Source organism: Betta splendens, chromosome 15 (assembly GCF_900634795.4).
Source record: "Betta splendens chromosome 15, fBetSpl5.4, whole genome shotgun sequence".
NCBI lineage: Eukaryota > Metazoa > Chordata > Actinopteri > Anabantiformes > Osphronemidae > Betta > Betta splendens.
Window position 1 is genome coordinate 14222817 of NC_040895.2, and position 21142 is coordinate 14243958.

General features: G+C 50.7%; 1 protein-coding gene across 48 annotated transcripts in view; it reads left to right on the forward strand.

The window, feature by feature from the left end:
- The window catches only part of ank3a (ankyrin 3a), an 80121-nt gene that overhangs the window by 25618 nt on the left and 33361 nt on the right, over positions 1-21142 (forward strand). For 36 of the 48 annotated variants that reach the window (XR_005898695.2, XM_055502608.1, XM_055502628.1 and 33 more), the window contains exons 2-19: positions 10593-10694; positions 10893-10991; positions 12015-12113; positions 12444-12542; positions 13122-13307; positions 13706-13729; positions 15028-15126; positions 15258-15356; positions 15445-15543; positions 16042-16239; positions 16324-16422; positions 16505-16603; positions 16685-16783; positions 16867-17064; positions 17973-18071; positions 19316-19414; positions 20333-20530; positions 20619-20717. Coding sequence is in view for 47 of the 48 variants with exons in the window: in XM_055502608.1 (XP_055358583.1) it covers positions 10593-10694; positions 10893-10991; positions 12015-12113; positions 12444-12542; positions 13122-13307; positions 13706-13729; positions 15028-15126; positions 15258-15356; positions 15445-15543; positions 16042-16239; positions 16324-16422; positions 16505-16603; positions 16685-16783; positions 16867-17064; positions 17973-18071; positions 19316-19414; positions 20333-20530; positions 20619-20717 (2094 nt within the window). In the remaining variant the exon portion in view is untranslated. Of the gene's footprint in view, positions 1-6275; positions 6429-6973; positions 7025-9131; positions 10510-10592; positions 10695-10892; positions 10992-12014; positions 12114-12443; positions 12543-13121; positions 13308-13705; positions 13730-15027; positions 15127-15257; positions 15357-15444; positions 15544-16041; positions 16240-16323; positions 16423-16504; positions 16604-16684; positions 16784-16866; positions 17065-17972; positions 18072-19315; positions 19415-20332; positions 20531-20618; positions 20718-21142 lie in introns of those variants that run through there. The other 12 variants (XM_055502641.1, XM_055502600.1, XM_055502602.1 and 9 more) reach the window with 5 other exon arrangements.

The window sequence follows — 21142 nt, forward strand, 5'->3', positions numbered from 1 at the left end:
TCTTAATGCCACTTTGTCACAACACACGGTGTAAAGCCAGTTTCTGCTCGGGGCCTTTGGGAGCGCCTGCGCTGCACCTTACAGCAGGTAGTTCAGTGTGAAAGGGTCGCGGCCGTTTTTGCGGGGTGACCGTGGCGTGGAGGAGCCGCGTTCGCGGCCCCGCGTGTCCCGTGCGGCGCGTTTGGGGACAGAAGGAGCAGCGAGACGGTCTCTCCTGTCGCGCGGCGGCTGAAAGCGAGGGGTCCGCCGTCAGCGCGGCGGCGGCTGACGGGGAAAGGTCGCGCGTGGCTCCGAGCCGGCCTTGGTATTCTTCTACTCAGCCGGACGGGCGCCGCGTCGCTGGAGCGGCAGACCTTTAGACAGCGCCCACGCACCGGAGTTTGGCTGTTTCTGTTCCCGGCGTCCGGACGGCCAAAATAGAAGGTTTCAGACTGAATTATTCACACGCTGCTCCGACCGAACACGTCTGCGCGCGGTGAACATGCAGCTCATTGTGGCCTTGTAGCGCATCCCGACATCTCTGCTGCGTTTGCACTGTGTGGTTGGTCACAGACACGTTTATGAAGCCGTTACTGTTGGAAATAGATCAGCCCTCAAGCACCTTCCTGTTGGATCGCTTGACGATGGGCATTGTTGCCCACTCACACTGGATATTTCTGCTTTGTGGTTGTCGACTCAGAGACACTCCACCATTTTATTGTGTATCTATTATAGCGGTGTGTTGATCGACGGTTCCTGGAGGAGAGTGATACAACCAGGGGCTGCTGACACCTTCTTATTGGTTTGTTTTACGGGGTCTAGCTTCTCAAATATGATGAATCAGTAGTTTTTCTCATTTTCTATTGTTTCTCAAACTAATAATAATTGTCTAAGGACCATTCTGCAGGATTTAGTCTAGCCTTAGCATACTGTCTGTCTGTCTGTCTGTCTGTCTGTCTGTCTGTCTGTCTGTCTGTCTGTCTGTCTGTCTGTCTGTCTGTCTGTCTGTCTGTCTGTCTGTCTGTCTGTCTGAAGTTCTGCCTAATTGTACACTTTGCTTTCTGTCAGCATCAGGCTTGATCTGATGAACTGAGACACAGCAGTATGAGTCAGGTTGTTGTTAGTGTTGCTGCTGACCAGGTTTCTGTCACTACCACCACCACCATCCTCTAGGTGTGTGTGTGTGTGTGTGTGTGTGTGTGTGTGTGTGTGTGTGTGTGTGTGTGTGTGTGTGTGTGTGTGTGTGTGTGTGTGTGTGTGTGTGTGTGTGTGTGTGTGTGTGTGTGTTGCTGACTTGGATGCTGTCAGCTGTGCGTCAGCCATCTTGACACCAACAGTGCACTTTTAACTTTACTGGGACCTTCCCTCCTGACAGCCAAATGGCCACACACACACACACACACACACACACACACACACACACACACAAACACACACACACACACACACACACACATTTTTTGAAGAAGCGTTAAGCAGAAAGGGTAAACAAACTCTTTTTGCCCTTTATATCCTGCCCATTGTCCTGATTGGTGACAGGCAACTAAATAAAATGGCTGCAATGATTCTCTGGTGCAGTATCACATTATGATGCGCTGGCAGAAACGAGATTGATGCCAGCAATGTCATGAGTCAGACACAGACCAACTGGTTGAGCGAGGGATTAAGGCACAGGGTGTGTGCATGTATATACTCCGTCCATGGTAATGTCATTTGTAGGACACACTTCAAGGTGAGCTGCATGTGGGGGCAGATAATACATGACCTCATCAATCTGAACTTCTGCTGACACATCATAAACTCAAAGTGTGGTAAAGGCGGCATTATTGTCTTTGTCAATGCTTTATCAGGTGTGTGACATCATCAGTACCAGACTGTGGTCACACTGTTAGTTCCAGAGTCATCACCTGTAAGGAACCATATATAAATAGTAGTTTTTAAACATGGTCAATTAGAAAATCTCATGTCCTAGTTTTATGAAACAGTGGGATTTCGTTAACAGGGTTTTTTTCTCAGTAAATCAGCTTCTGGCTACAAGCGGTGCGTGAGACGTGTGCAGCTCTGCTGGCCAAGCTTACTGACTGTACCCATCCGTCAAGGTTGTGTCTTATTATAGGTCATTACTCTCTCTGCTCAGCTGCGACCTTGACGCTACCTGCCGGAGCGTGCGCCTAGCGCGCGTTGTTGCTCTGTGCACCGCGCATAAAAGCCGCTGGAGCCTGCGTGTGCACGGGTGCACGCGTGTTTGCAGCGTGTGATGGACGGACGCACGGACGGGGAAGGTCAGAGAGGGTCGACGTGCCCTCACACAGAGGGGGTGGATGTCAGTCAGGGATTCTGGAGGCACAGGACCAGCGCTGAAGTAAAAGTGCTGCGGCCCACAATAAATGGAACCGTGTGCTGTGCAGGACGATGGGCGGAGTCGCGGCTGAACTGCCAGGAGGCATTTGGTGGCTGTTGCCTCTGACCTGCGATGGCAGTTACACCGGCAGAGCACAGCATCAGACCGGCCTTGTGCTGCATATGGTGCATCGGATGCATGTTTGGTGTTTAGGGTGCAGCTTGACTTGTTTTGCAGCATAATTAGTGATATGCAGCTTTGTATGAACTGACATCCATCCATCAGTGTACAGGACAGTCTGGAGCTCCTCCTCCTATGGATTTCTGTGGCCCATGCGATTATTCTCCAGTCTGTGTTTTCACTTGTGCGTTTAGGAGAACGCTCAGGTGCAGCGACGAGGACTGTTGCACTGACATCTGCTGGTGCAACGTAATCACAATGATTTGGTTTCTAAATGCATGGCCATTCCACTGCTCCGTCCCTTTAAATAGAAAGAGAAATCCTTCCGCAGGCCACGCTTGACCCAGGTGACCTCCTAAAGCCTCCTACAGTGTACAGTGTTATTTCTAAAACAAACTATTAATGAAAGATCATTAATGGAGGCTTTTCCTCATCCATCTTCCATCTTCCTCGTCTGGAAGGAGCATTTGGCTGCTTGGCTTCATGTCAAAGGATGATGGTGGAGGATCTGAGTACCGTCCCCTAATTTTAACGTGTTTACTGGGCGTGTGCGTGTGTTTGTTTAGGTTTGCGTGTTCGTGACCGCGTGTGTGTGTGTGCGCGCGTGCTGTGAGACCGAGGGGGCTTCAGGGGGGACAGATGGCTCGTGGTCTGGACTCGTCTGGTGCTCGCTGCCTGCCAAAGATCAGCTCTGCGCCTCGTTCGGCTCAGCCTGACGGGCCCGAATAACAGACCTCTATCTCTTTTATTGACGCCTTTTAAAACGTTATGGCACAAACGAGGCTTTACGGCAGATTTTTATTCTGCTTGTGCTGACACACTGAATCTGATCCAGTGTCTGCTTTGTTCTTTGCTGTGGGACATTTGAAGACAGCACAGGCAGGAGGAGGGCATTTGGCTGAATGCGAGAGCATTGAGATAAAAGTGTTATAAAAATGACGACGCCGTGAAGCTTTTAGACACGTCTTTCCTTTCCATCAAACCTGGAGAGAGAGAGGAGCCTCACCCGCTGCTGCAGAGGCCTTCATGGAGCCACAATAGTAACAACTACTCACTGTACAGCTACTGCCCAGGGCACTGCAATAGATCCATACAGTACACAGACACAGTCAAGGTATAATCCGCTTTCATTTCCTGATGAAAGTTCCCAACTAGGACACTGGGAAGAGAATGAACAGATGATGCTGAACATTAGGTAAGACACCTTGAAATGTGATGATGTAACTCTGAAAAGCACCTTGACTTCGGTCTAAGAGCCAGATGGATGTTGAGTCTCTCACTCGGTCCATAGTAACTCTATGTAGTGTGTAGTGCACCGTACTGTAGTACTCAGGCAGCATGAGGCCGTGTGATGGGCAAGATGGGATGAAAAGCATCTTACAGGAGGACTTTTCTTCCAGACAAATCACTTTGAGTGAAGAAGAGAGGGACGATCATCAGCAGCGTTCCGGACGTCTGCAGGTGATGGAGAGGCTTTAATCATCTGCCTTTGCATAATGTTTGACTAGAAGAGCACGAAAGGGAGGGAGGAGCCGTGACCTCCTGCTCAAACTCAGCATCAGTCCAGGTTGAAGAGCGTTTTTTTAGTTCTCTCTTTTGGTCATTTTCACCAGCACAGCGACGCTCAGGTGCAGGTACGCGTCACGCCTTCATCTCTCTCTCCTCCATGTAATCACACGCACGCTCCCCGTGCATCTCAATTTCTGCTCCCGCAGCTTGACGCGCGGCCTGCCGTTCACACGAGATTGCCTCTTATTACTGGGAATGGCCGCGCCACTCCATCTTCCGGTTAGTCATTTGCATTTTTATGTCCCGTTACTGTGTCATAAAAAGTGGGAACTCACTTGCAAGGAAACGTCTTTGTGGAAAACGGCCTTTTTTGACACAAAAGGTTTGTTGAGATGGTTTATGAGCTTCTCGTCCGCCTGAAGGCCTGATTAGTGTGAGTTCACCTGCTCAAATTCAGTTCATAAAGAAAAGTGGCAAATGATTAAGTTTAAGCAACGTGTGACAAAGTACAGAGTAGCTGAGCAGCTGTTACTGATTATGAATGCAGGCATTGTCTTTGTTAGTGGAGCTGAACATTTAAATTAAATTTAAGTTTGTTATCTCAGGTGTACTGCGATGTAGATACTTTGTTATCTACAGTATAAAAATGCAGCAAGTGCCGGTTTGAATCACCAGCCTACACATCTCTACCTACAGCAGTGATACAACACATTCTACATCTGAGCCGTGGGTGTGAGAGCAGATATGAGGAGTCAACATTGTTAGATAATTGTGTTTGTATGAGGACCTTGTTGCACTGTCACGGCCTAGCGACTCATAAAGCAGGGTGTGGGTTAAGACAGTTGTCATGAGAGAGACCGTCCACCAGAGCCCAGTGTTTGACTGCTGAACGCTGCTGCAGGTCAGACTGAGGCTAGAGGAGCAAAAGCAGGAGGCCACTGACGTCTCTGTTATGGAGTCCATCGTTCGTCGGCTCATTACTGTTTGGCCTGTGCCAGTTTAAACATAAAAAGCTCCTGGGATCATACATAAATTTAAAAAAGCATCTACTCTGCAGAATGTATTTTGCTAACGCACATTTATTATTCACGCTCCTCCCGCTCTGTTGCTGTGATTTATTTCGCTGCACCGCCCTCTGGTCTGCTTGAGGGTGACATTTTGGCGAGACTTTAATTGATCCGGTTGAGGCGATCGTGTATAGATTTCGAGTTCCAGTGAGATTTCACGTGGGTCAGTGTCAGTTTTTTTTTGTGTGGAGAGACAGAAGAGGGCATCCGTCACGCTCTGTGTCTGTGCGTGTGTATGTAATTGTTGAGACGTGTCAAAAGGGATCATTTCGTCATAAGTGGGCTCCCACCCCTCTTTTGTTGTAGCCTCCCCCGTAACCATGGCAACCGCATTGCTGCATTGCTGTGCGGGGGTCTGTGACGCACCAATCGCACGTCTAGCGTCCCTCTATTGGTCCAGAGCATCTGTGGATCCCATATGTGTGCACATTTGTCTGAGCGATATTACAGGTGGCTCTACATTAAAGACGTGTCCCGCTATAATGAGGAACAATGATGAAATAAGCACGGCCCCTGAGTTGATATAGTAATATAGTGAATATCATTTCTATGCTGAGCGATGAAGAAAAAAATTTAGCTATTTATACATGTAAATAAAATGGTCACGGTTGTGTGTGGGCTCCTGAGATAAGATAATGGTTCCACCCACCAGTGTAATGAGCCCAGATAAGACATGCTTCACCTTCGCCGTGTCCGCTTCCTGCTATGAGGCTCAACTATGAGCAGCATCTGAGAGGAGACGTCAGTGGGGGAGAGCCTGTCATCGCCAGCTACCGCTCAGCTGACTGCAGCAGGGTGAGAGGTGGGGGAGCAGAGGGTGTCCCTAATACCACAGGAAAAGCCTCTAATCCTCTGTCAGTGACCCCATTGATTGCAGGGGAGCCCCTCCCGTCGGTCCGCTCGCCCCAAAATAACGTCTGCTGCCATTGTTGTCGCTCTCCGCTGCCGCTAGCTGCCGTGAGATCCCCCTGGTTGATTCCACGCACGGCACACACGCTCTTTGTTGGGACGGAAAAAAAAAAAAAAAAAAAAAAAGCTGATAAGCAGGTTGACAATAAAGAGCCGCGTGCTGGCAATGGCCGAGGGAGGCAGGGAGAGACGAGTGGGAGGGGAGGAGAGCGGGTGGGTGGGATGACGGGGGGAGGAGGAGGACGGTGGAGGGGAGGGTGGACACGTTCCACTCCAGTCTTGTAGCGAAAGTATTTGTTTCAGCCGCTATTTTCAGTTTGGCCCCGCTCCCTGCATCAGGAGCATATCCACCCCTCCACCACAGCACACGCGCCCCTCAGTAGATGAAGGTGAGGAAGAAAAGGAAGGAGGCAGAGAGGGAGGGAGAAGCCTCAGCTGTTATGGTAAGTCAGGGTGCCTTTCCTGCGCCCGCCGTCCGATCGAGGTCCTTTCTGGGGCAAGGAGCAACAGGGATTCACCCTCGCCGATACGTTTCAAAGATGAGAGGGTGAAGGGAGGGCGTGCGGCGGCAGAGGAGATTTGGTGTGTGTTCATTCCTGCAGCGCGGACGTTACAGTAGGGACCCCCACCCTCGCCCCCTCAGCACCCCAGCATCCTCCCCTCTCTCCCCCATCACATTCTCCATCCACCCTTCGCAGCATGGGGAGCTACAGCAGCGGCTACCTGCGTTAGCTTTTGTGGGTGCGCCTTGTTTTTTCTGTGCTACCTGAACCTGTGGCACCTCTGAATGGGATGGAAATCCACGAGGGTGAGATAAGGGCCGAGCTGAGTGAGTGAGTGAGTGAGTGAGTGAGTGAGTGAGTGAGTGAGTGAGTGAGTGAGTGAGTGAGTGAGTGAGTGAGTGAGTGGGTAGAAGCCTGCTTGGCTGCTTGGCTGCTTGGCCCGGTGGCTGGGCCCCGCTCAGGTTTCACCCCTCCTCATACGGCAGAGAAAGAAAGTGAACATGGCTGTGGAAGAGGGAGCCGTCGTTCCAACCCAAGTGAGTCGGAATATTTGGAGGTGGCACGTTGTTCATTTTAATATCACGTAAATATATAAGTATGACTTATTTGCTATTATTTAGAAATTGGAGGTTTGTGTCTCCCACTCTGTGATGCACGGCGACTGAGGCTTTGTGGCTGAATGTTTTGGTCCGTACGAGCATGAACGTCAGCTGATCTGCTGGAATCAGATTAGCGCGGCTGGAAGCTGCCGTGTTTGTGTGACGGTTTTATGGGGCGTAACGCGATGTTTGCCGTCCTTTCTCTTCTGGCTCCAGCTTCGCATTTCTGTCGACGGTGCATTTATTTTTTTATGGGTTTTGCTTTGAAGGATGTTTATTAGTTTGCCCCCTCTCTGGTGTGAAACCATTAATAGATCCAGAATTTAAGTTCCTTGTGTGGGCATCTGTTCATTTATGCATTAATTCATGAATTTCTTTATTCATTCAGTTCATCAAAACTATAGTGAGTCACAGATCTTCCATCTAGTGGCCATTTGAAGACAGGACGCTGGCACTTTAAATCACTTGTCTCCTCTTTGTTGCGCTGCTAAAACTCTACTATGGTGACTATCATGTAAAACCTGCTAGTCTTAAGATGTGTCAGGTTAGATCAGTGTAGGGATGGATGTGCTGGACGGTGGTCCGCCTCTGGATGCCAAGGGCTTTGCGGAGCACTGGGTGTTTTGTGCTGTCAGGAGACCGAGGGATCAAGTGAAACAATGCAGGCGCTGCCGGTCTGAATCTCCCCCCCTGAGCTTTGTCAGTTCACCCGGAGCCCGGAGCAGTGACATCAACCTGCCACCTGCCCGTGCTTTACAGTGCGTAAACAGCGCAGTGACGCGTCTGCAGGCATTCATGTGTTCACACCTGCAGCCTGGTCATGGCTGCCGCTCCGGTGCCCTGTGAGACCTCCGGTTCGACCGTGTGCCCCGTGCCGAGAGCCGACCTGACATCATCCGTCTGGCGGCGCTTTTATATGAAGAGCCTCTGTCCATGAGTGCGTTGATGTCATACGGAGACGTGCCAAGTACGGATTCAGCACGAATGAAAACAAGCGCTCTGCAGCTCAGAAGCCTCGTTAATCTCTCTACCTAGAATCAACCACAAAGCGCGACAGAGGGACGATTTTATCTCTGCTCATCCAGGATAGAATCATCACAAGTCTGATTGTTTCAAAACTGTATCAGTAAGATGATTAAATAATAACTTTTAATGGGCAGAGAGATGGTTTTTACACTGAATTCTCTACATTTGTACATAGCTGCGACTGGGAAATGATGGTTTAATGTAATTCCCTGTTTTTCCAGTTATCACTTGTCAGATTTCTGTCTCTCGCTCCCTCATCTCCTCTCTTATATCTAACACTAACTTAATGCTTTCCTTCAGGCTTAACCCCGTCTTTAATGGCCCCATTTTCTTTCAACCTCTGATCTGCGGAGGCTTAATGAAATTTCTCTTACTAATCTCCTGGCCCGTTCTACGTAGCGCTCATTCAAACAGACCTCAAGATCCCTCATGTCAGACATGGATGGGATGAGGGTGAAGTTTTGGACATGTTGGTCGCTGGTTTACACTGCAGGCATTAAGGGATGAGGGAGCAATGAATGGGGAGCTACGGATGAGAAGCGCCTTAAGCTGTTGGCACTTAAGCTCCAGCAGATGAGCAAGTAAAAGAAAGGAGCTAAAGGCTCCACATTTATACATGTAACACAGCTTCTGTGTTGCAGCATTGTACGCTACCTCTTCACACTTGTGATGTGCTTCACACATATTATAGGCCGCATAGCGCACGCCGAGCCTAAGAATCGGCTGTGTGACCTACAGGGCACCGGAACCGAGTCCAGCCAACAAACTCACACCAATGTTGTGATGTAGTGGGGTGAAAACCCGATTCTGATGGGGCCACGGGTCGATTTTCTGTGAGGATCCTCCCGAAATCCCACCGTGACATATTTATGTATATTTATCAATTACAGTAACTGTCACCGAGGTGCACATTGTCAGAGGTCAACAGAAGAAGTGGATGACGTTCGTCTTGTCATCACAGAGGCGTTGCATTCGTTCCAGGGAGGCGCCGCGTGTAAACAGTCGTGACCGGCGCTGGTACCGCGTGGGGTTTTAACAGGACGCCGTGGTTCTGGGAGTTTATTCCACAGGAGTCGGCTGCTGCATCACATGTTTATGGGTTTTGACAGCCTGAATGTATACGCTGCTGTGGCCTTTTACTGCCGCCCACACTGAAACTGTAAGTTTACATGTCTTCACGCGCCTGTGAGTGGAAACGACTGCACATCTTTGCCCACTTGTCCACTTCGCAGACTTTTTCTCGAGGCCGTGAGAGCAGACGTGCGCGCGGTTCCATGCAAACACTCCTCCAGAGGCCGAGGGAGCGGCGAACGAGCGCACTTCTGGATAAAAGCTGATGGAAGCCTGGGTTTTCTGCTCTCTGCTGATCAGGAAGCCACCGGGTTTCCACTGAACGCCGCTGTTTTGTTGCCCACGCGTGAGAACAAATGTTTTCTTCTCACAGCCGTGCATGTATCAGTGGAACAATCTGACGCTCAATGTCTTGTTTACCCACATTTTGGCTTTGGGTCAAATCTTTCTGTGCTCGCGGGTTATTTTTAGAAAAGCATTGTGGACGGAGGAGGGAGGGCAGAAAGTACAACACTTCACAGCGTTTGGCCCGGCTGAGTTGATCCTAAATGCCTCTGGACGCGGGGCTAAATTTAGCCGCTCCGGGCTTCTGATAATTCACGGGAATTTGGTTTTGAGCCTTTATTATTAAGCGGCATTTACACAGCTTCTCCCCCGTCTGCTCTCAGAGCAAAGTCGCTGCTGCTGCCGAGTTTGCTGTGTGTCATTTAACGTCATAGTACACAGAAAAGCAACATCACCTCCATTTCCCCCCTCTTCCCCCACTCTCTTCCTCCTTGTGATCCCTCCCCCTCCCTTATTCCTACTCTAGCAAACGCACATGCACACCACATTTGTTATAGCGGCAAAAATATGCTTGCCTCATCATTTTATTCTGGTGCGCGGAGCCCTATTTCTGTAGTGGAATAAAGGACAGCCAAGCAGAATAGAGGATGCTCTGTTTCTCATAGTAAAGCGACAAAGACTGGCAGCAGCTTCACGGGTTGTCTGCGTGGAAGCGAGGAGGTCTCTGGCAGCTGTGGGACCACCCGGTTGATGAACTTCCTACCTTTGGGAATGAGAGACGTTGGGATTGCACAAAGCTGGAACAACAGTCTGCTGGGATGAGTCGGATGACGGAGGATGACGTTGGTTGTCGGGGCGCTATTCTGTGGATCCGCTGGATTTCTCACGCATCTGCTCTTTGAAATGTGACGATGTCTTGTCGGTAACAAGGGGACGCTGGTGTGGACATGGACCCCCTGCGTGCACGGACGCTGCCTTTGTTTTCGCCTCTGCTCAGATACCTCTCTGTTGCCTGAGGAGCTATGACCGAGTTCTACCTGGTAGAGAATTTGCGTGTGCTTCGCTTTGTCCCGTGCGCCTCGGTGAAACGCCTCCTCATTGTCTCTTTTTCGCTCTCCTCCAGTCTGACAGCAATGCCAGTTACCTGAGAGCGGCCCGGGCGGGGAACCTGGAAAAGGTTCTAGACTACATCAAGTCTGGGGTTGAGATCAACATTTGCAACCAGGTAGGTTTACTGAGTTTTCCTCCTTGTTGCTGTTCATGCCACAATGCTGCATCAGCTGAATTTCAAATTCATGACTTCAGGGCTCTTGTCTAATTGAACGTGCAGGCGATACATATTTTATTCATTTTAACGCATGCATTAGGCTCAATTAAACATCATCTTCCAGCGAACGAGCCCGACTCTGTCTATTCCTTTCAGAATGGCCTGAACGCTCTTCATCTAGCCTCCAAAGAGGGGCACGTAGAGGTTGTTGCTGAGCTGCTGAAACTCGGAGCCACAGTGGATGCAGCCACAAAGGTAAGGCCTGTCACCTAAAGCAGCTCAGCTGACGTTACACAGCTATATTTGGATCCGGCACAAAATATGTCCGCACTATAGGATTAGGCAGCGTGCAGCCACAGTGGAGCACTTGTTAGGGTGCGAGAAGTGAGACAGAGGTGGTTGCAATGAAGCAGTTACAGTAGAGCATTATCTAGTGTAATGCTTCTTTCTTTGAAGTGTTGCTTTTTTTCTCCGATGCTTGAAGGATTTGGGAGAAGTCTGAAAACACTATCCAGATTTCTGCCCGGAGGGCTCTCGCTCCCGTTTAGCTGCCACGGGCCACGGGGCCCGGCGCTGACATACACACAGGACACAATAAAATATTCAAGATCAAGGAGAAAGTTTCCCCAATTAAAGCCTGGCGCTGCTGTGACCCTGGGGATGCTGAGGGATTAACTCGGGATCTTGGGAATGCGCTGCCTGACGGAAGCAGCCACGGAGGCAGCGTGTCTGGATGTTGGCTGTGTGGGTCTGTGTTGGTGAAGCCGACGCTTTGATGTCGTAGTGGTTTTGAGGGAGAATCAAATCTTTGATTCATTTGCTTAAAAATGAATGATAACGATTTGCAGCTCAATTGGAAAGTTACAGCTTTGTTTACAGCTCTGACAATGTGTACAATATGTGAATCTTCTATGGATTCTTTAGAACAGTCCTCCTGCTGACTACCAGGTCCTGTATAGTGAGCGCGGTTGGGCTGTTAGTTAAACATCCTTTTTTCAGCAGGCGTGTAGAGATGTGACCTTTCAGCCACGCGTGACAGGTGATCAGAACAGAACCGGTGTCACGTGGCCAGCAGCGGGCCGGGGTCCACTCCGCCTCCGCTGGGCTCCGTCCAGCTTCATAAAAAGCGTCCTGTGACACATTGTTGGCGGTGCAGGGACAAAGGTGTGGCTGTGGCTGTGTAATGGATACGCGCCGGCCGGTGACGGACGTCGGCCCGGGGGCACAGGTGTCGGGGGGCTTAACGCTGCGTTTCTGTGCTTGTCCCCTGTAATCCAGAAAGGAAACACTGCTCTGCACATAGCCTCGCTGGCCGGTCAGACGGAAGTGGTCAAAGAGCTGGTCACCAACGGAGCCAACGTCAACGCACAGTCTCAGGTTTGCTCAACACCCACATCACACGCGATTTCTCCGCATTTAGGACCGGATGCTTCTTGGGTGCGATCCGGCGTTTGTTGACACTGTTGTTCGGGTGATGTGGTGTCACGAAGTCAATGACACTGAGGGAGCGACTCGGTGGGAAGCTCCCTGTGATGGGACCTGGCAACCCTCCAACTGGGCCTCTGCTGCTCAAGGAAATCACCGTCCTTGCACTTTACTTTAGTCTGACGCAGCGAGGAGACAGCGATGCTCAGTTATATTACTTATATGTAGATGTGTGACACTGATGTGAGGCTGCTTGTGTGTGATATCGGGCTTCTTGTGCAGAATGGCTTCACTCCTCTGTACATGGCGGCCCAGGAGAATCACCTGGAGGTGGTGCGGTTCCTCCTGGAGAACAGCGCCAGCCAGAGTATGGCCACTGAGGTACTGTGTGTGTGTGTGTGTGTGTGTGTGTGTGTGTGTGTGTGTGTGTGTGTGTGTGTGTGTGTGTGTGTGTGCGTGTGTGTGTGTGTGTGTGTGTGTGTGTGTGTGTGTGTGTGTGTGTGTGTGTGTGTGTGTGTGTGTGCGTGTGCGTGCGTGCGTGCGTGCGTGTGTGCGTGTGTGTGTGTGTGTCCTCTCTCAGTTTTTCCTACCTCGCCCTCCTTCTCCCTCCCTCCCCCCTCTCATTGACGTGACATTTCAGCCTTCTCCCTTCTCTCCCTTCCCTCTGAGCCCCAACCTGTCCCGCCTCCTCCCCGTCTCCCTCCATCCCTTCACGAGGGACTAGGCAGCGCTGCATTGATTAGTGCAGCAGCGTGCGGTGGTGGAGGGAGCGTGACCTTGAGCGGGTCACAGACGAGGTCCGCTGGTAACCGTTAATGGCTGCTGCCACTGTTACTGCTCTCGTTTAGGTGGCTCAGCCTGTGGAGCCCTATGAATGCCTGCGTTCGCTTCCTGTGCATTCAATACTTCATATGAATAACCATGACCTCCCCCTAAAGCCTGGTCTCCCCTCACACGCAGGACGGCTTCACCCCTCTGGCGGTGGCGCTACAGCAGGGCCATGACCAGGTGGTCTCCTTGCTACTGGAGAACGATACCAAGGGCAAAGTCCGGCTGCCTGCCCTGCACATCGCCGCCCGCAAGGATGACACCAAGGCCGCGGCCCTGCTCCTGCAGAACGACCACAACGCGGACGTGGAGTCCAAGGTGAGGGGGGGGCGGGTGCCTAAGGCCGCTCTGCTTTCATTCCCTCTTTGTTTCTACTATTGTTTAACTTTTAATGCTTTTGGTGACATCCTCATTTTTAAATGCTGCCTCTCTCCTTTTCTCTCTCTTGGTTGGATTTGTTTTAACGCTTGAAAAGGGGAAAGCTGCAGAAGTACTGTGTTGATGTTCACTTTAGTGCTAGCGTGAAGAATCTGCCAGCGTGTTGCATGACAGTGACTTTAACCAGAGAGACCTCTTCAACCCACACGAAGCCTTTTCCGCCCTGAGTGCTGTGCTCCTTCTCCCCTCTCTCTGCTCCCCCATCCACGTCAGTGGAGGCCTCTTTTCAGTTCTTTGCTCTAACTGCTGGTTCTCTCCTCTCTCGGCTGACTCTGTAGATGATGGTGAATAGAACAACAGAGGTACAGCTCTACTCTGTACATTACGCAGTCTCTCCATCGCAGCTCATAACAACTCTAAACACAACAACCTCAGTGCCCCTGACTTGATGCAGTAGTGTTTCTGCAGCCCTTTGTCACTTTCCTTTCTCCATGTTAATGTAAATTCCCCTTCATCGCTTCATTCATGTCGTAGATATACTGTCGTCACATAGGGAGTCAGAGTAGCGCATGCTTCTCTCATACTAATCTAATGAATCATGACGCTGGAGGCTTGGGTATCCAGGTTTATCTTGACTCTAATAGGTTTCATGGTGTCCAAAAGTTTTACTTTTCAATTTGATCATTGTTGATAAAATGTTGTCCTCATGTGACCCCACAATCTTTCCATGAAACGGCTCAACATGATAACCGGTGTTGGCATGAACAGTGGTTATCATCTATTAAAGCGCAGCGGTTTGTTTATGACCTGCATGGCAACCGAATCCCCACTCGACTGCAGGATCCCAGCCTTCTAGCAACAGACAGCTGCTGTAGTTCATTCCCCTACCCGACCCCGTATGGATTATATTACTACTCAACCCTTGCACCCAAAGCATTTTGCATGGGACCAAAGCAAAGAGAGGAGTCATGTCGATCCTGTGTTGCACCACAGCCGGGTGGTCGCTTTATCTGCTAGGATTCGTCCAGAAGGCCATTATTTATCACGCATTAGGGTAAAGACATGCGTAGATAGCAGGTATTACCACATTATTTATTGCTAATAATTTCAATGACTAAAATTATTCTTAGCTGGAGTGTAGTTTTTGTTATCAGCAGAGTCGATGTGCACCTGCTCCCCCCTCGTTGTTAATTAAGATTTCACTGATGAGGCGGCTTAATGGCAGATTAATTCATTCCTTAGATACAGAGTTTCCATTGTCCTTTTGTTGCTTTGACAGCTGTTCGTCTGTCAGGCAGAGGTTGTGGAAGGAAATGCCAAACGGACACCAGGTTCATTTGCAGGGTGATATTAGCACACAGTCGCAGTAGCTGGTTATAAATATATCTGACAGTGCTCGTCCCGGCCCCATGTTTGATGCTTCTATACAGTGACTTTTTCCGCCACCATGAGAAAGTCGGGTGACAGTGCATCAGTGTGTAGTCAGGCTTGTTTCTGTCTAATAAATGTAGTGATTGTTCCGTCAATAGACTGTGTAGTCGGCTGTGAAACCCAAGGTTTGCACTGATTGGACGCGCGCTGTGTTGTTCTGTTTGTAATGAGGCGTGTGTGCTTGTCTTTTTGTGCGTGCGTGCGTGTTGGGGCATTTCGCCGGCGTCAGAGCGGTTTCACGCCGCTCCACATCGCGGCTCACTACGGCAACATCAACGTGGCCACGCTCCTGCTGAACCGAGGGGCTGCGGTGGACTTCATGGCTCGGGTGAGTCCACGCCGCCCCCTGGCGTTTAGAACGGAGCATTACCAGCATTCAAGCAAAATAGAGATTATGGTCCAGCAGAATTTAGCCTCTACTTATGTCCCTATTTTGAATTCTATCTATTTCCCATGCAGAATGACATCACGCCACTTCATGTTGCCTCAAAAAGGGGAAACAGCACCATGGTCAAGCTGCTGCTGGATAGAGGGGCTAAAATCGATGCCAAGACCAAGGTGAGTGTAGAAAACGGATCCCCAAAGTGCAGCTTCTGGGTTTTTAGCTTCCTGCGCTCCAGCGTTTTGTCAACTGCCCTGTGTGCAGGACGGCCTGACGCCGCTTCACTGCGGCGCGAGGAGCGGACACGAGAAGGTGGTCGAGATCCTACTGGACCGAGGGGCTCCCATTCTGTCCAAGACCAAGGTAGCTACTGGGGCGATGCGTTCAGGAGCTACGGCCTCGTTCAGGGTCACGAACCCATGACTTTATGGGACGCAATAAAATATTAGATCACATTCCGGCACAGCTTGAGTTCATCTGAACCTGCTTTCATGACCTCACCGAGTCGTTTGAACTCTCTTATTCAGTCACGTAGCAGGTTTGTTGTTGTCGCATTGTGTCCATAACGTCTGTGCGACGTCTGCAGAGCAGCCTGTCTCCGCTGCGTAGCCCTACAGTTTGACTGCGCAGGACGACCAGTGTAACGAATAGACATTGTTGTAATGGCCTCGTTATAACAATGCTTCTGTCACCTTTCTCAGCAACTTCCTTCACAGTTTACCCGTGCAGCGCACGGACGCGTCCTAACTTACTGTCTGTCTGTCCGTCTGTCTATGTGTCCGTCTGCGTGTGTGCTTCTCTCTCTCTCTCTCTCTGTCTTTGTCCTGCTCTCTCTCTCCCATTGCCCCCCCCCCACTCTAGAACGGCCTGTCTCCGCTCCACATGGCCACTCAGGGCGACCACCTGAACTGCGTCCAGCTGCTGCTCCAGCACGACCTGCCGGTGGACGACGTCACCAACGACTACCTGACGCCGCTGCACGTGGCCGCCCACTGTGGGCACTACAAGGTGGCGAAGCTCATCGTGGACAAGAAGGCCAACCCCAACGCCAAGGCCCTGGTAATGATGGGGGGGGGGGGTGCAGCTAAAGGAGCTAGCTGAGCTAAAGGCATGCTGAGTTGTTTCCTTTCTCGCCCGGTGCAGAACGGTTTCACTCCCCTTCACATCGCCTGCAAGAAGAACAGAGTCAAAGTGATGGAGCTGTTGCTCAAACATGGAGCGTCCATTCAGGCCGTCACCGAGGTACCACAGAATTCATAATCATAAATGTAGCTTGATGTACTAAAATGCAGGTTCAGGGAGTGAGTTTAATGTTTCCCCGCAGTCGGGCCTGACGCCGATCCATGTGGCAGCTTTCATGGGCCACGAGAACATTGTCCACGCACTCACTCATCACGGAGCGTCACCCAACACCACCAACGTCGTGAGTGGCAGTTCTAGTCTCTAGTATTTGTGTCTATATGAAGTTAAAGCCTCCCGCTGACGCCTGTTCGTGTGAACCCAGCGCGGCGAGACGGCGCTCCACATGGCAGCCAGGGCGGGCCAGGCCGACGTCGTCCGGTACCTCCTCAAGAACGGCGCCAACGTGGACACAAAGTCCAAGGTTAGAGCTCTGAGCCTCGTTATCACTCGAAAAACAGGCAATGGCACCGTAAGGGCTGAGAGTCACTGGGTCCTCCGCCGCAGGACGACCAGACGGCGCTGCACATCTCCAGTCGCCTGGGGAAGGTGGACATCGTGCAGCAGCTGCTGCACTGCGGCGCCGCCGCCAACGCCGCCACCACCTCGGGCTACACCCCGCTGCACCTGGCGGCCCGCGAGGGACACCAGGACGTGGCGGCCATGTTGCTGGAGAACAAGGCCTCGCTGGAGGCCGCGACGAAGGTGAGCGGAGCACGCGCAGCGCTGTGGGTCTCCACTAGTGGGCGCAAGCTCTGTGCCCAGTCTCATCCATGCTGCTTTGGTTATCACATGTATTAGCCCCATTCTTTTATGGTATTCTATTATTACAACGTATCACCAGCCAGGTTTGTAAGTGATGCATTTATTTATAGTCACACTCGCGAGCAGGCCGAGTTTTATGAAGGTTAAAAACCGACTGCGTGGAAGTGCTTGGTGCATGTGTGGCGCAGTGGTTGCTGGGGGCTGTCTCCAAGGTGACCTCTGTCAGTGGAACAGATTAAGGAAGCATGATCCCCACGGAGCCCCTCTCCCGCCTTCATTCCCGCTCATCGCAATCTGGCGAATACACACATGCAGCAGTTTTTTTTTTCCCCGGAGCGTCACCTGCGTCAGCCGTTCGAAGAGAAATGCTGCCGTTCCAGCCTTTTATTAAGAAGGAACGAGATGAGGATCACATCTAGACACGCAGCTTCAATTATATTAACGCAGGAAGCTTTTTAAACCAACCTGCAGTCAGCCGCTGTATGAAATGACTGTAACCGGTCGTACTGTACAAATGGGGTCATGTGTTTCAGAGCGTGGAATGGGAATCTGTGGGAGTCCCACATTCATCTGGAAACTATGACCCAACGTCTTAAAATATCTTCGCTTGAACACAGGAAGGAAGCTTTGATCATTACATTATATAAAATAAATACACAAGGGAACATTTATTCTCTCAGTATGTGATGGCATTGAGTCCATTCAGATGCAATAATGTGAGAAGCTGACCCCAGGCCAGCGAGGGCTGACCTAAAACAATGCAAATATTGATTTCCTGTTTTTTCATTTTCACGGCCTCCTCCGTTCCACTGTCTTTTGAACCAAACGTCTTGTTGTGTGTTCAACAGAAAGGCTTCACTCCGCTGCATGTCGCGGCAAAGTACGGCAAGATGGAGGTGACTAATCTCCTCCTACAGAAGAGAGCTGCACCTGACGCTGCCGGAAAGGTGAGAGGACAGACTGCTCGTTCTGCTGCCTGCCCGGGCCCGACCTGCCTCTGAGGCGAAACAGAACCCCTCTCCAGCTCCAGCTGCACGCAGGCTGGGTGGGAGTAGTGGGTGTGGAGGGGGGGGTTCAGAACCGGGCCCGGGACGAGGCAGCCAGCAGATGCTTGTCCTATTACAAAAAGCTTGTGGACAGATTTGCTTATATTCCCCTGATGACACGCACTCATTCCACCTCCACAGAAACTCTGATCACGCACACACACACACACACACACACACACACACACACACACACACACACACACACACACACACACACACACACAGGCCAACTGGCACTGATTATATTGTTATTTAGTTGTGTGCGCCTGCCACCATCTGAGAGCATTTAGCATAATGGCAGTCAGGTATGATAATGACGCTTCCACGCTTTTATTGCAGTTTAATTACTCCGACTTTCTTTTGCAGCGAGAAGAATTATTTATTTGACTTCCTCACATTTAACCAAAGGATGTTTTACCCCAAATACTGACACACAGCAGATCTGTTTTCTAACCTGCAGATGTTGTTTTTGAGTTATGTGAGTCATCTGGTGATTCGGCCCGGTTGCTGATGGGTCACGAGTTGCGTTTTGTGCGTAGGGAACACTGTGGGTGCAGCTCTGAGGCCTGAGGCACCACCGTCCAGCTCTTAGATCCTAGTTTACGCTGCGTGCGCTGAGAAAAAACAGTGATGAATGTGCACTCAGTAGTTGTGATGGGGACGGACTCCCTGTGCACGGTGAATAAGGACACAGCTGGTGCCCCCAAGGCCTTTCAGATCAAATGTATTTGCATTTATAGATACAAAAGGCAGGAATTTAGTAGATGTCATTTTTATTTTTGTTTATTTTTTGACGAATATGACTGCGTATAATTAATCGCCTCTCCTGATGATCCTTCATTAGCTCCTCCATTTAGTTTCCTGCATGAAGGTGCAGCTGTGCTTGATCGTCCACTCCTTTAACTCCATCACCTTGACGTCCACGCTTTAGTGTGTTCATGTGTGTGTTTGTGTGTATTCAGTGACCTTCTAACTCTTTGTGTGTGTGTGTGTGTGTATGTGTGTGTGTGTGTGTGTGTGTGTGTGTGTGTGTGTGTGTGTGTGTGTGTGTGTGTGTGTGTGTGTGTGCGCGCGTGCGTGCGCGTGCGCGCGCGTGCGTGCGTGCGTGCGTGCGTGCGTGCGTGCGTGTGTGTGTGTTTCAGAGTGGACTAACTCCACTGCATGTAGCCGCTCACTACGATAATCAGCGCGTGGCACTGCTGCTGCTGGATCAGGGAGCTTCCCCGCACGCTGCTGCCAAGGTATCGACACGAACTCGCCTGAACACACGTTCTGCCGCCTGGCTGGTGCTCGCTGTGCCGTCTGTATGTAATCAAATGGTCATTTTCCTCCATCCCATCATGTCCACGCCTGGAGGCTGTGAGCGGTGGCGCTGCTGTATCTGTTAGTTCAGGGAAAGTCAGGCAGACTGTCAGCAGGATGGTGTTCATGGCTCTCTATTTAAAACCACCCAGTCTGTTCCAGAAACTGTAAAATCTGTGGCACATTGGCAGTAACACACACACACACACAGACACACACACAGACACACACACAGACACACACACACACACACACACACACACACACACACACACACACACACACACACACACACACACACACACACACATCCAAATTCACCCTCGCTTTGCTCTTTCTTTAAACTGCATCCGTTACTATTTCCTCCTGCTTCTTTCCTCCCTCCCTCCCTCCCTCCCTCCCTCCTCCCACACCCTCCCTGCCCTCCTGTCTCCCAGTTTCCCTTCCTCCTCGCTGCTAAAGTCGGTGCGTTTGGTCTAATTTGAGTGCGTTTGGAAAGGGATCAATCCGCGTGTACTAGAGGAGCTGTCTGAGCGGGGAATTAGAACAGAGTTGTGGATTAGAGGGCGTTTGATGAAGCGTGTTTCACTGTAAGCAGCTGTAAAAAGGTGCACCTGAGTCATTCACATCTTTAGTTATGGATACAGAAATATGCTTTTTATTTTCTGTATCCCTAACCTTTTATGCATTTCAACCTTACTCTCCATCCTTCAACTTTCTCCACAGCACAAGTAGTTCCATATTGTTTGGTGTGAATCCCATTTAGAATCTAAATGGAATCTTACATTCCCAGTGCACGCACTTAACGAGGCCTAGACCCTGTTCTAAGGCCTGTATGTGTTTGGGCCCTGCCTCAGAACGGCTACACGCCGCTGCACATAGCTGCCAAGAAGAACCAAATGGAGATCGGGACCACGCTGCTGGAGTACGGCGCAGACACCAACGCCGTGACGCGGCAGGGCATCAGCCCCATCCACCTGGCGGCGCAGGAGGGCAGCGTGGACCTGGTGTCGCTGCTGCTGGCCAAGAACACCAACGTCAACGTGTGCAATAAGGTGACAGCACGTGTGTTTGGGGTTTATCTTCCGGCAGCGAGGACGTGACGCTCGCTCACACGCGTGTGTGTGTGTTATTTTGGCTCAGAGCGGACTCACACCACTGCACCTGGCGGCTCAGGAGGACAAGGTCAATGTGGCAGAGGTTCTCTTCAACCACGGGGCCGACGTCAACACGCAGACCAGGGTGAGTGTCAGAAGTCTGTCGGCTGTCGTTCGTTTAAGTGTGTTCGATGTGCTACTTACAGAGCACTGATACCTGAGTGGAAGGTGTTCATGTGATTATGGGAGCACTGGAGCGAAGCACAGACGTGCACATGCACACACTCACTCAGGAAAACACACACAGGATCACAGTGTGTGTGTGTGTGTGTGTGTGTGTGTGTGTGTGTGTGTGTGTGTGTGTGTGTGTGTGTGTGTGTGTGTGTGTGTGTGTGTGTGTGTGTGTGTGCGTGCTTGCGTGTGTTTACAGTGAACAGGTTATTCATTCACCCATCTCCTCCATTACCGTTATGGAGTCTGCACATAAATCAACAGTGACGTGAAATATGTTTATATGTATTGACGGTGGAACACTCTCTCTCTTCTTTCGAAGCCTCCATCTTTTCACTT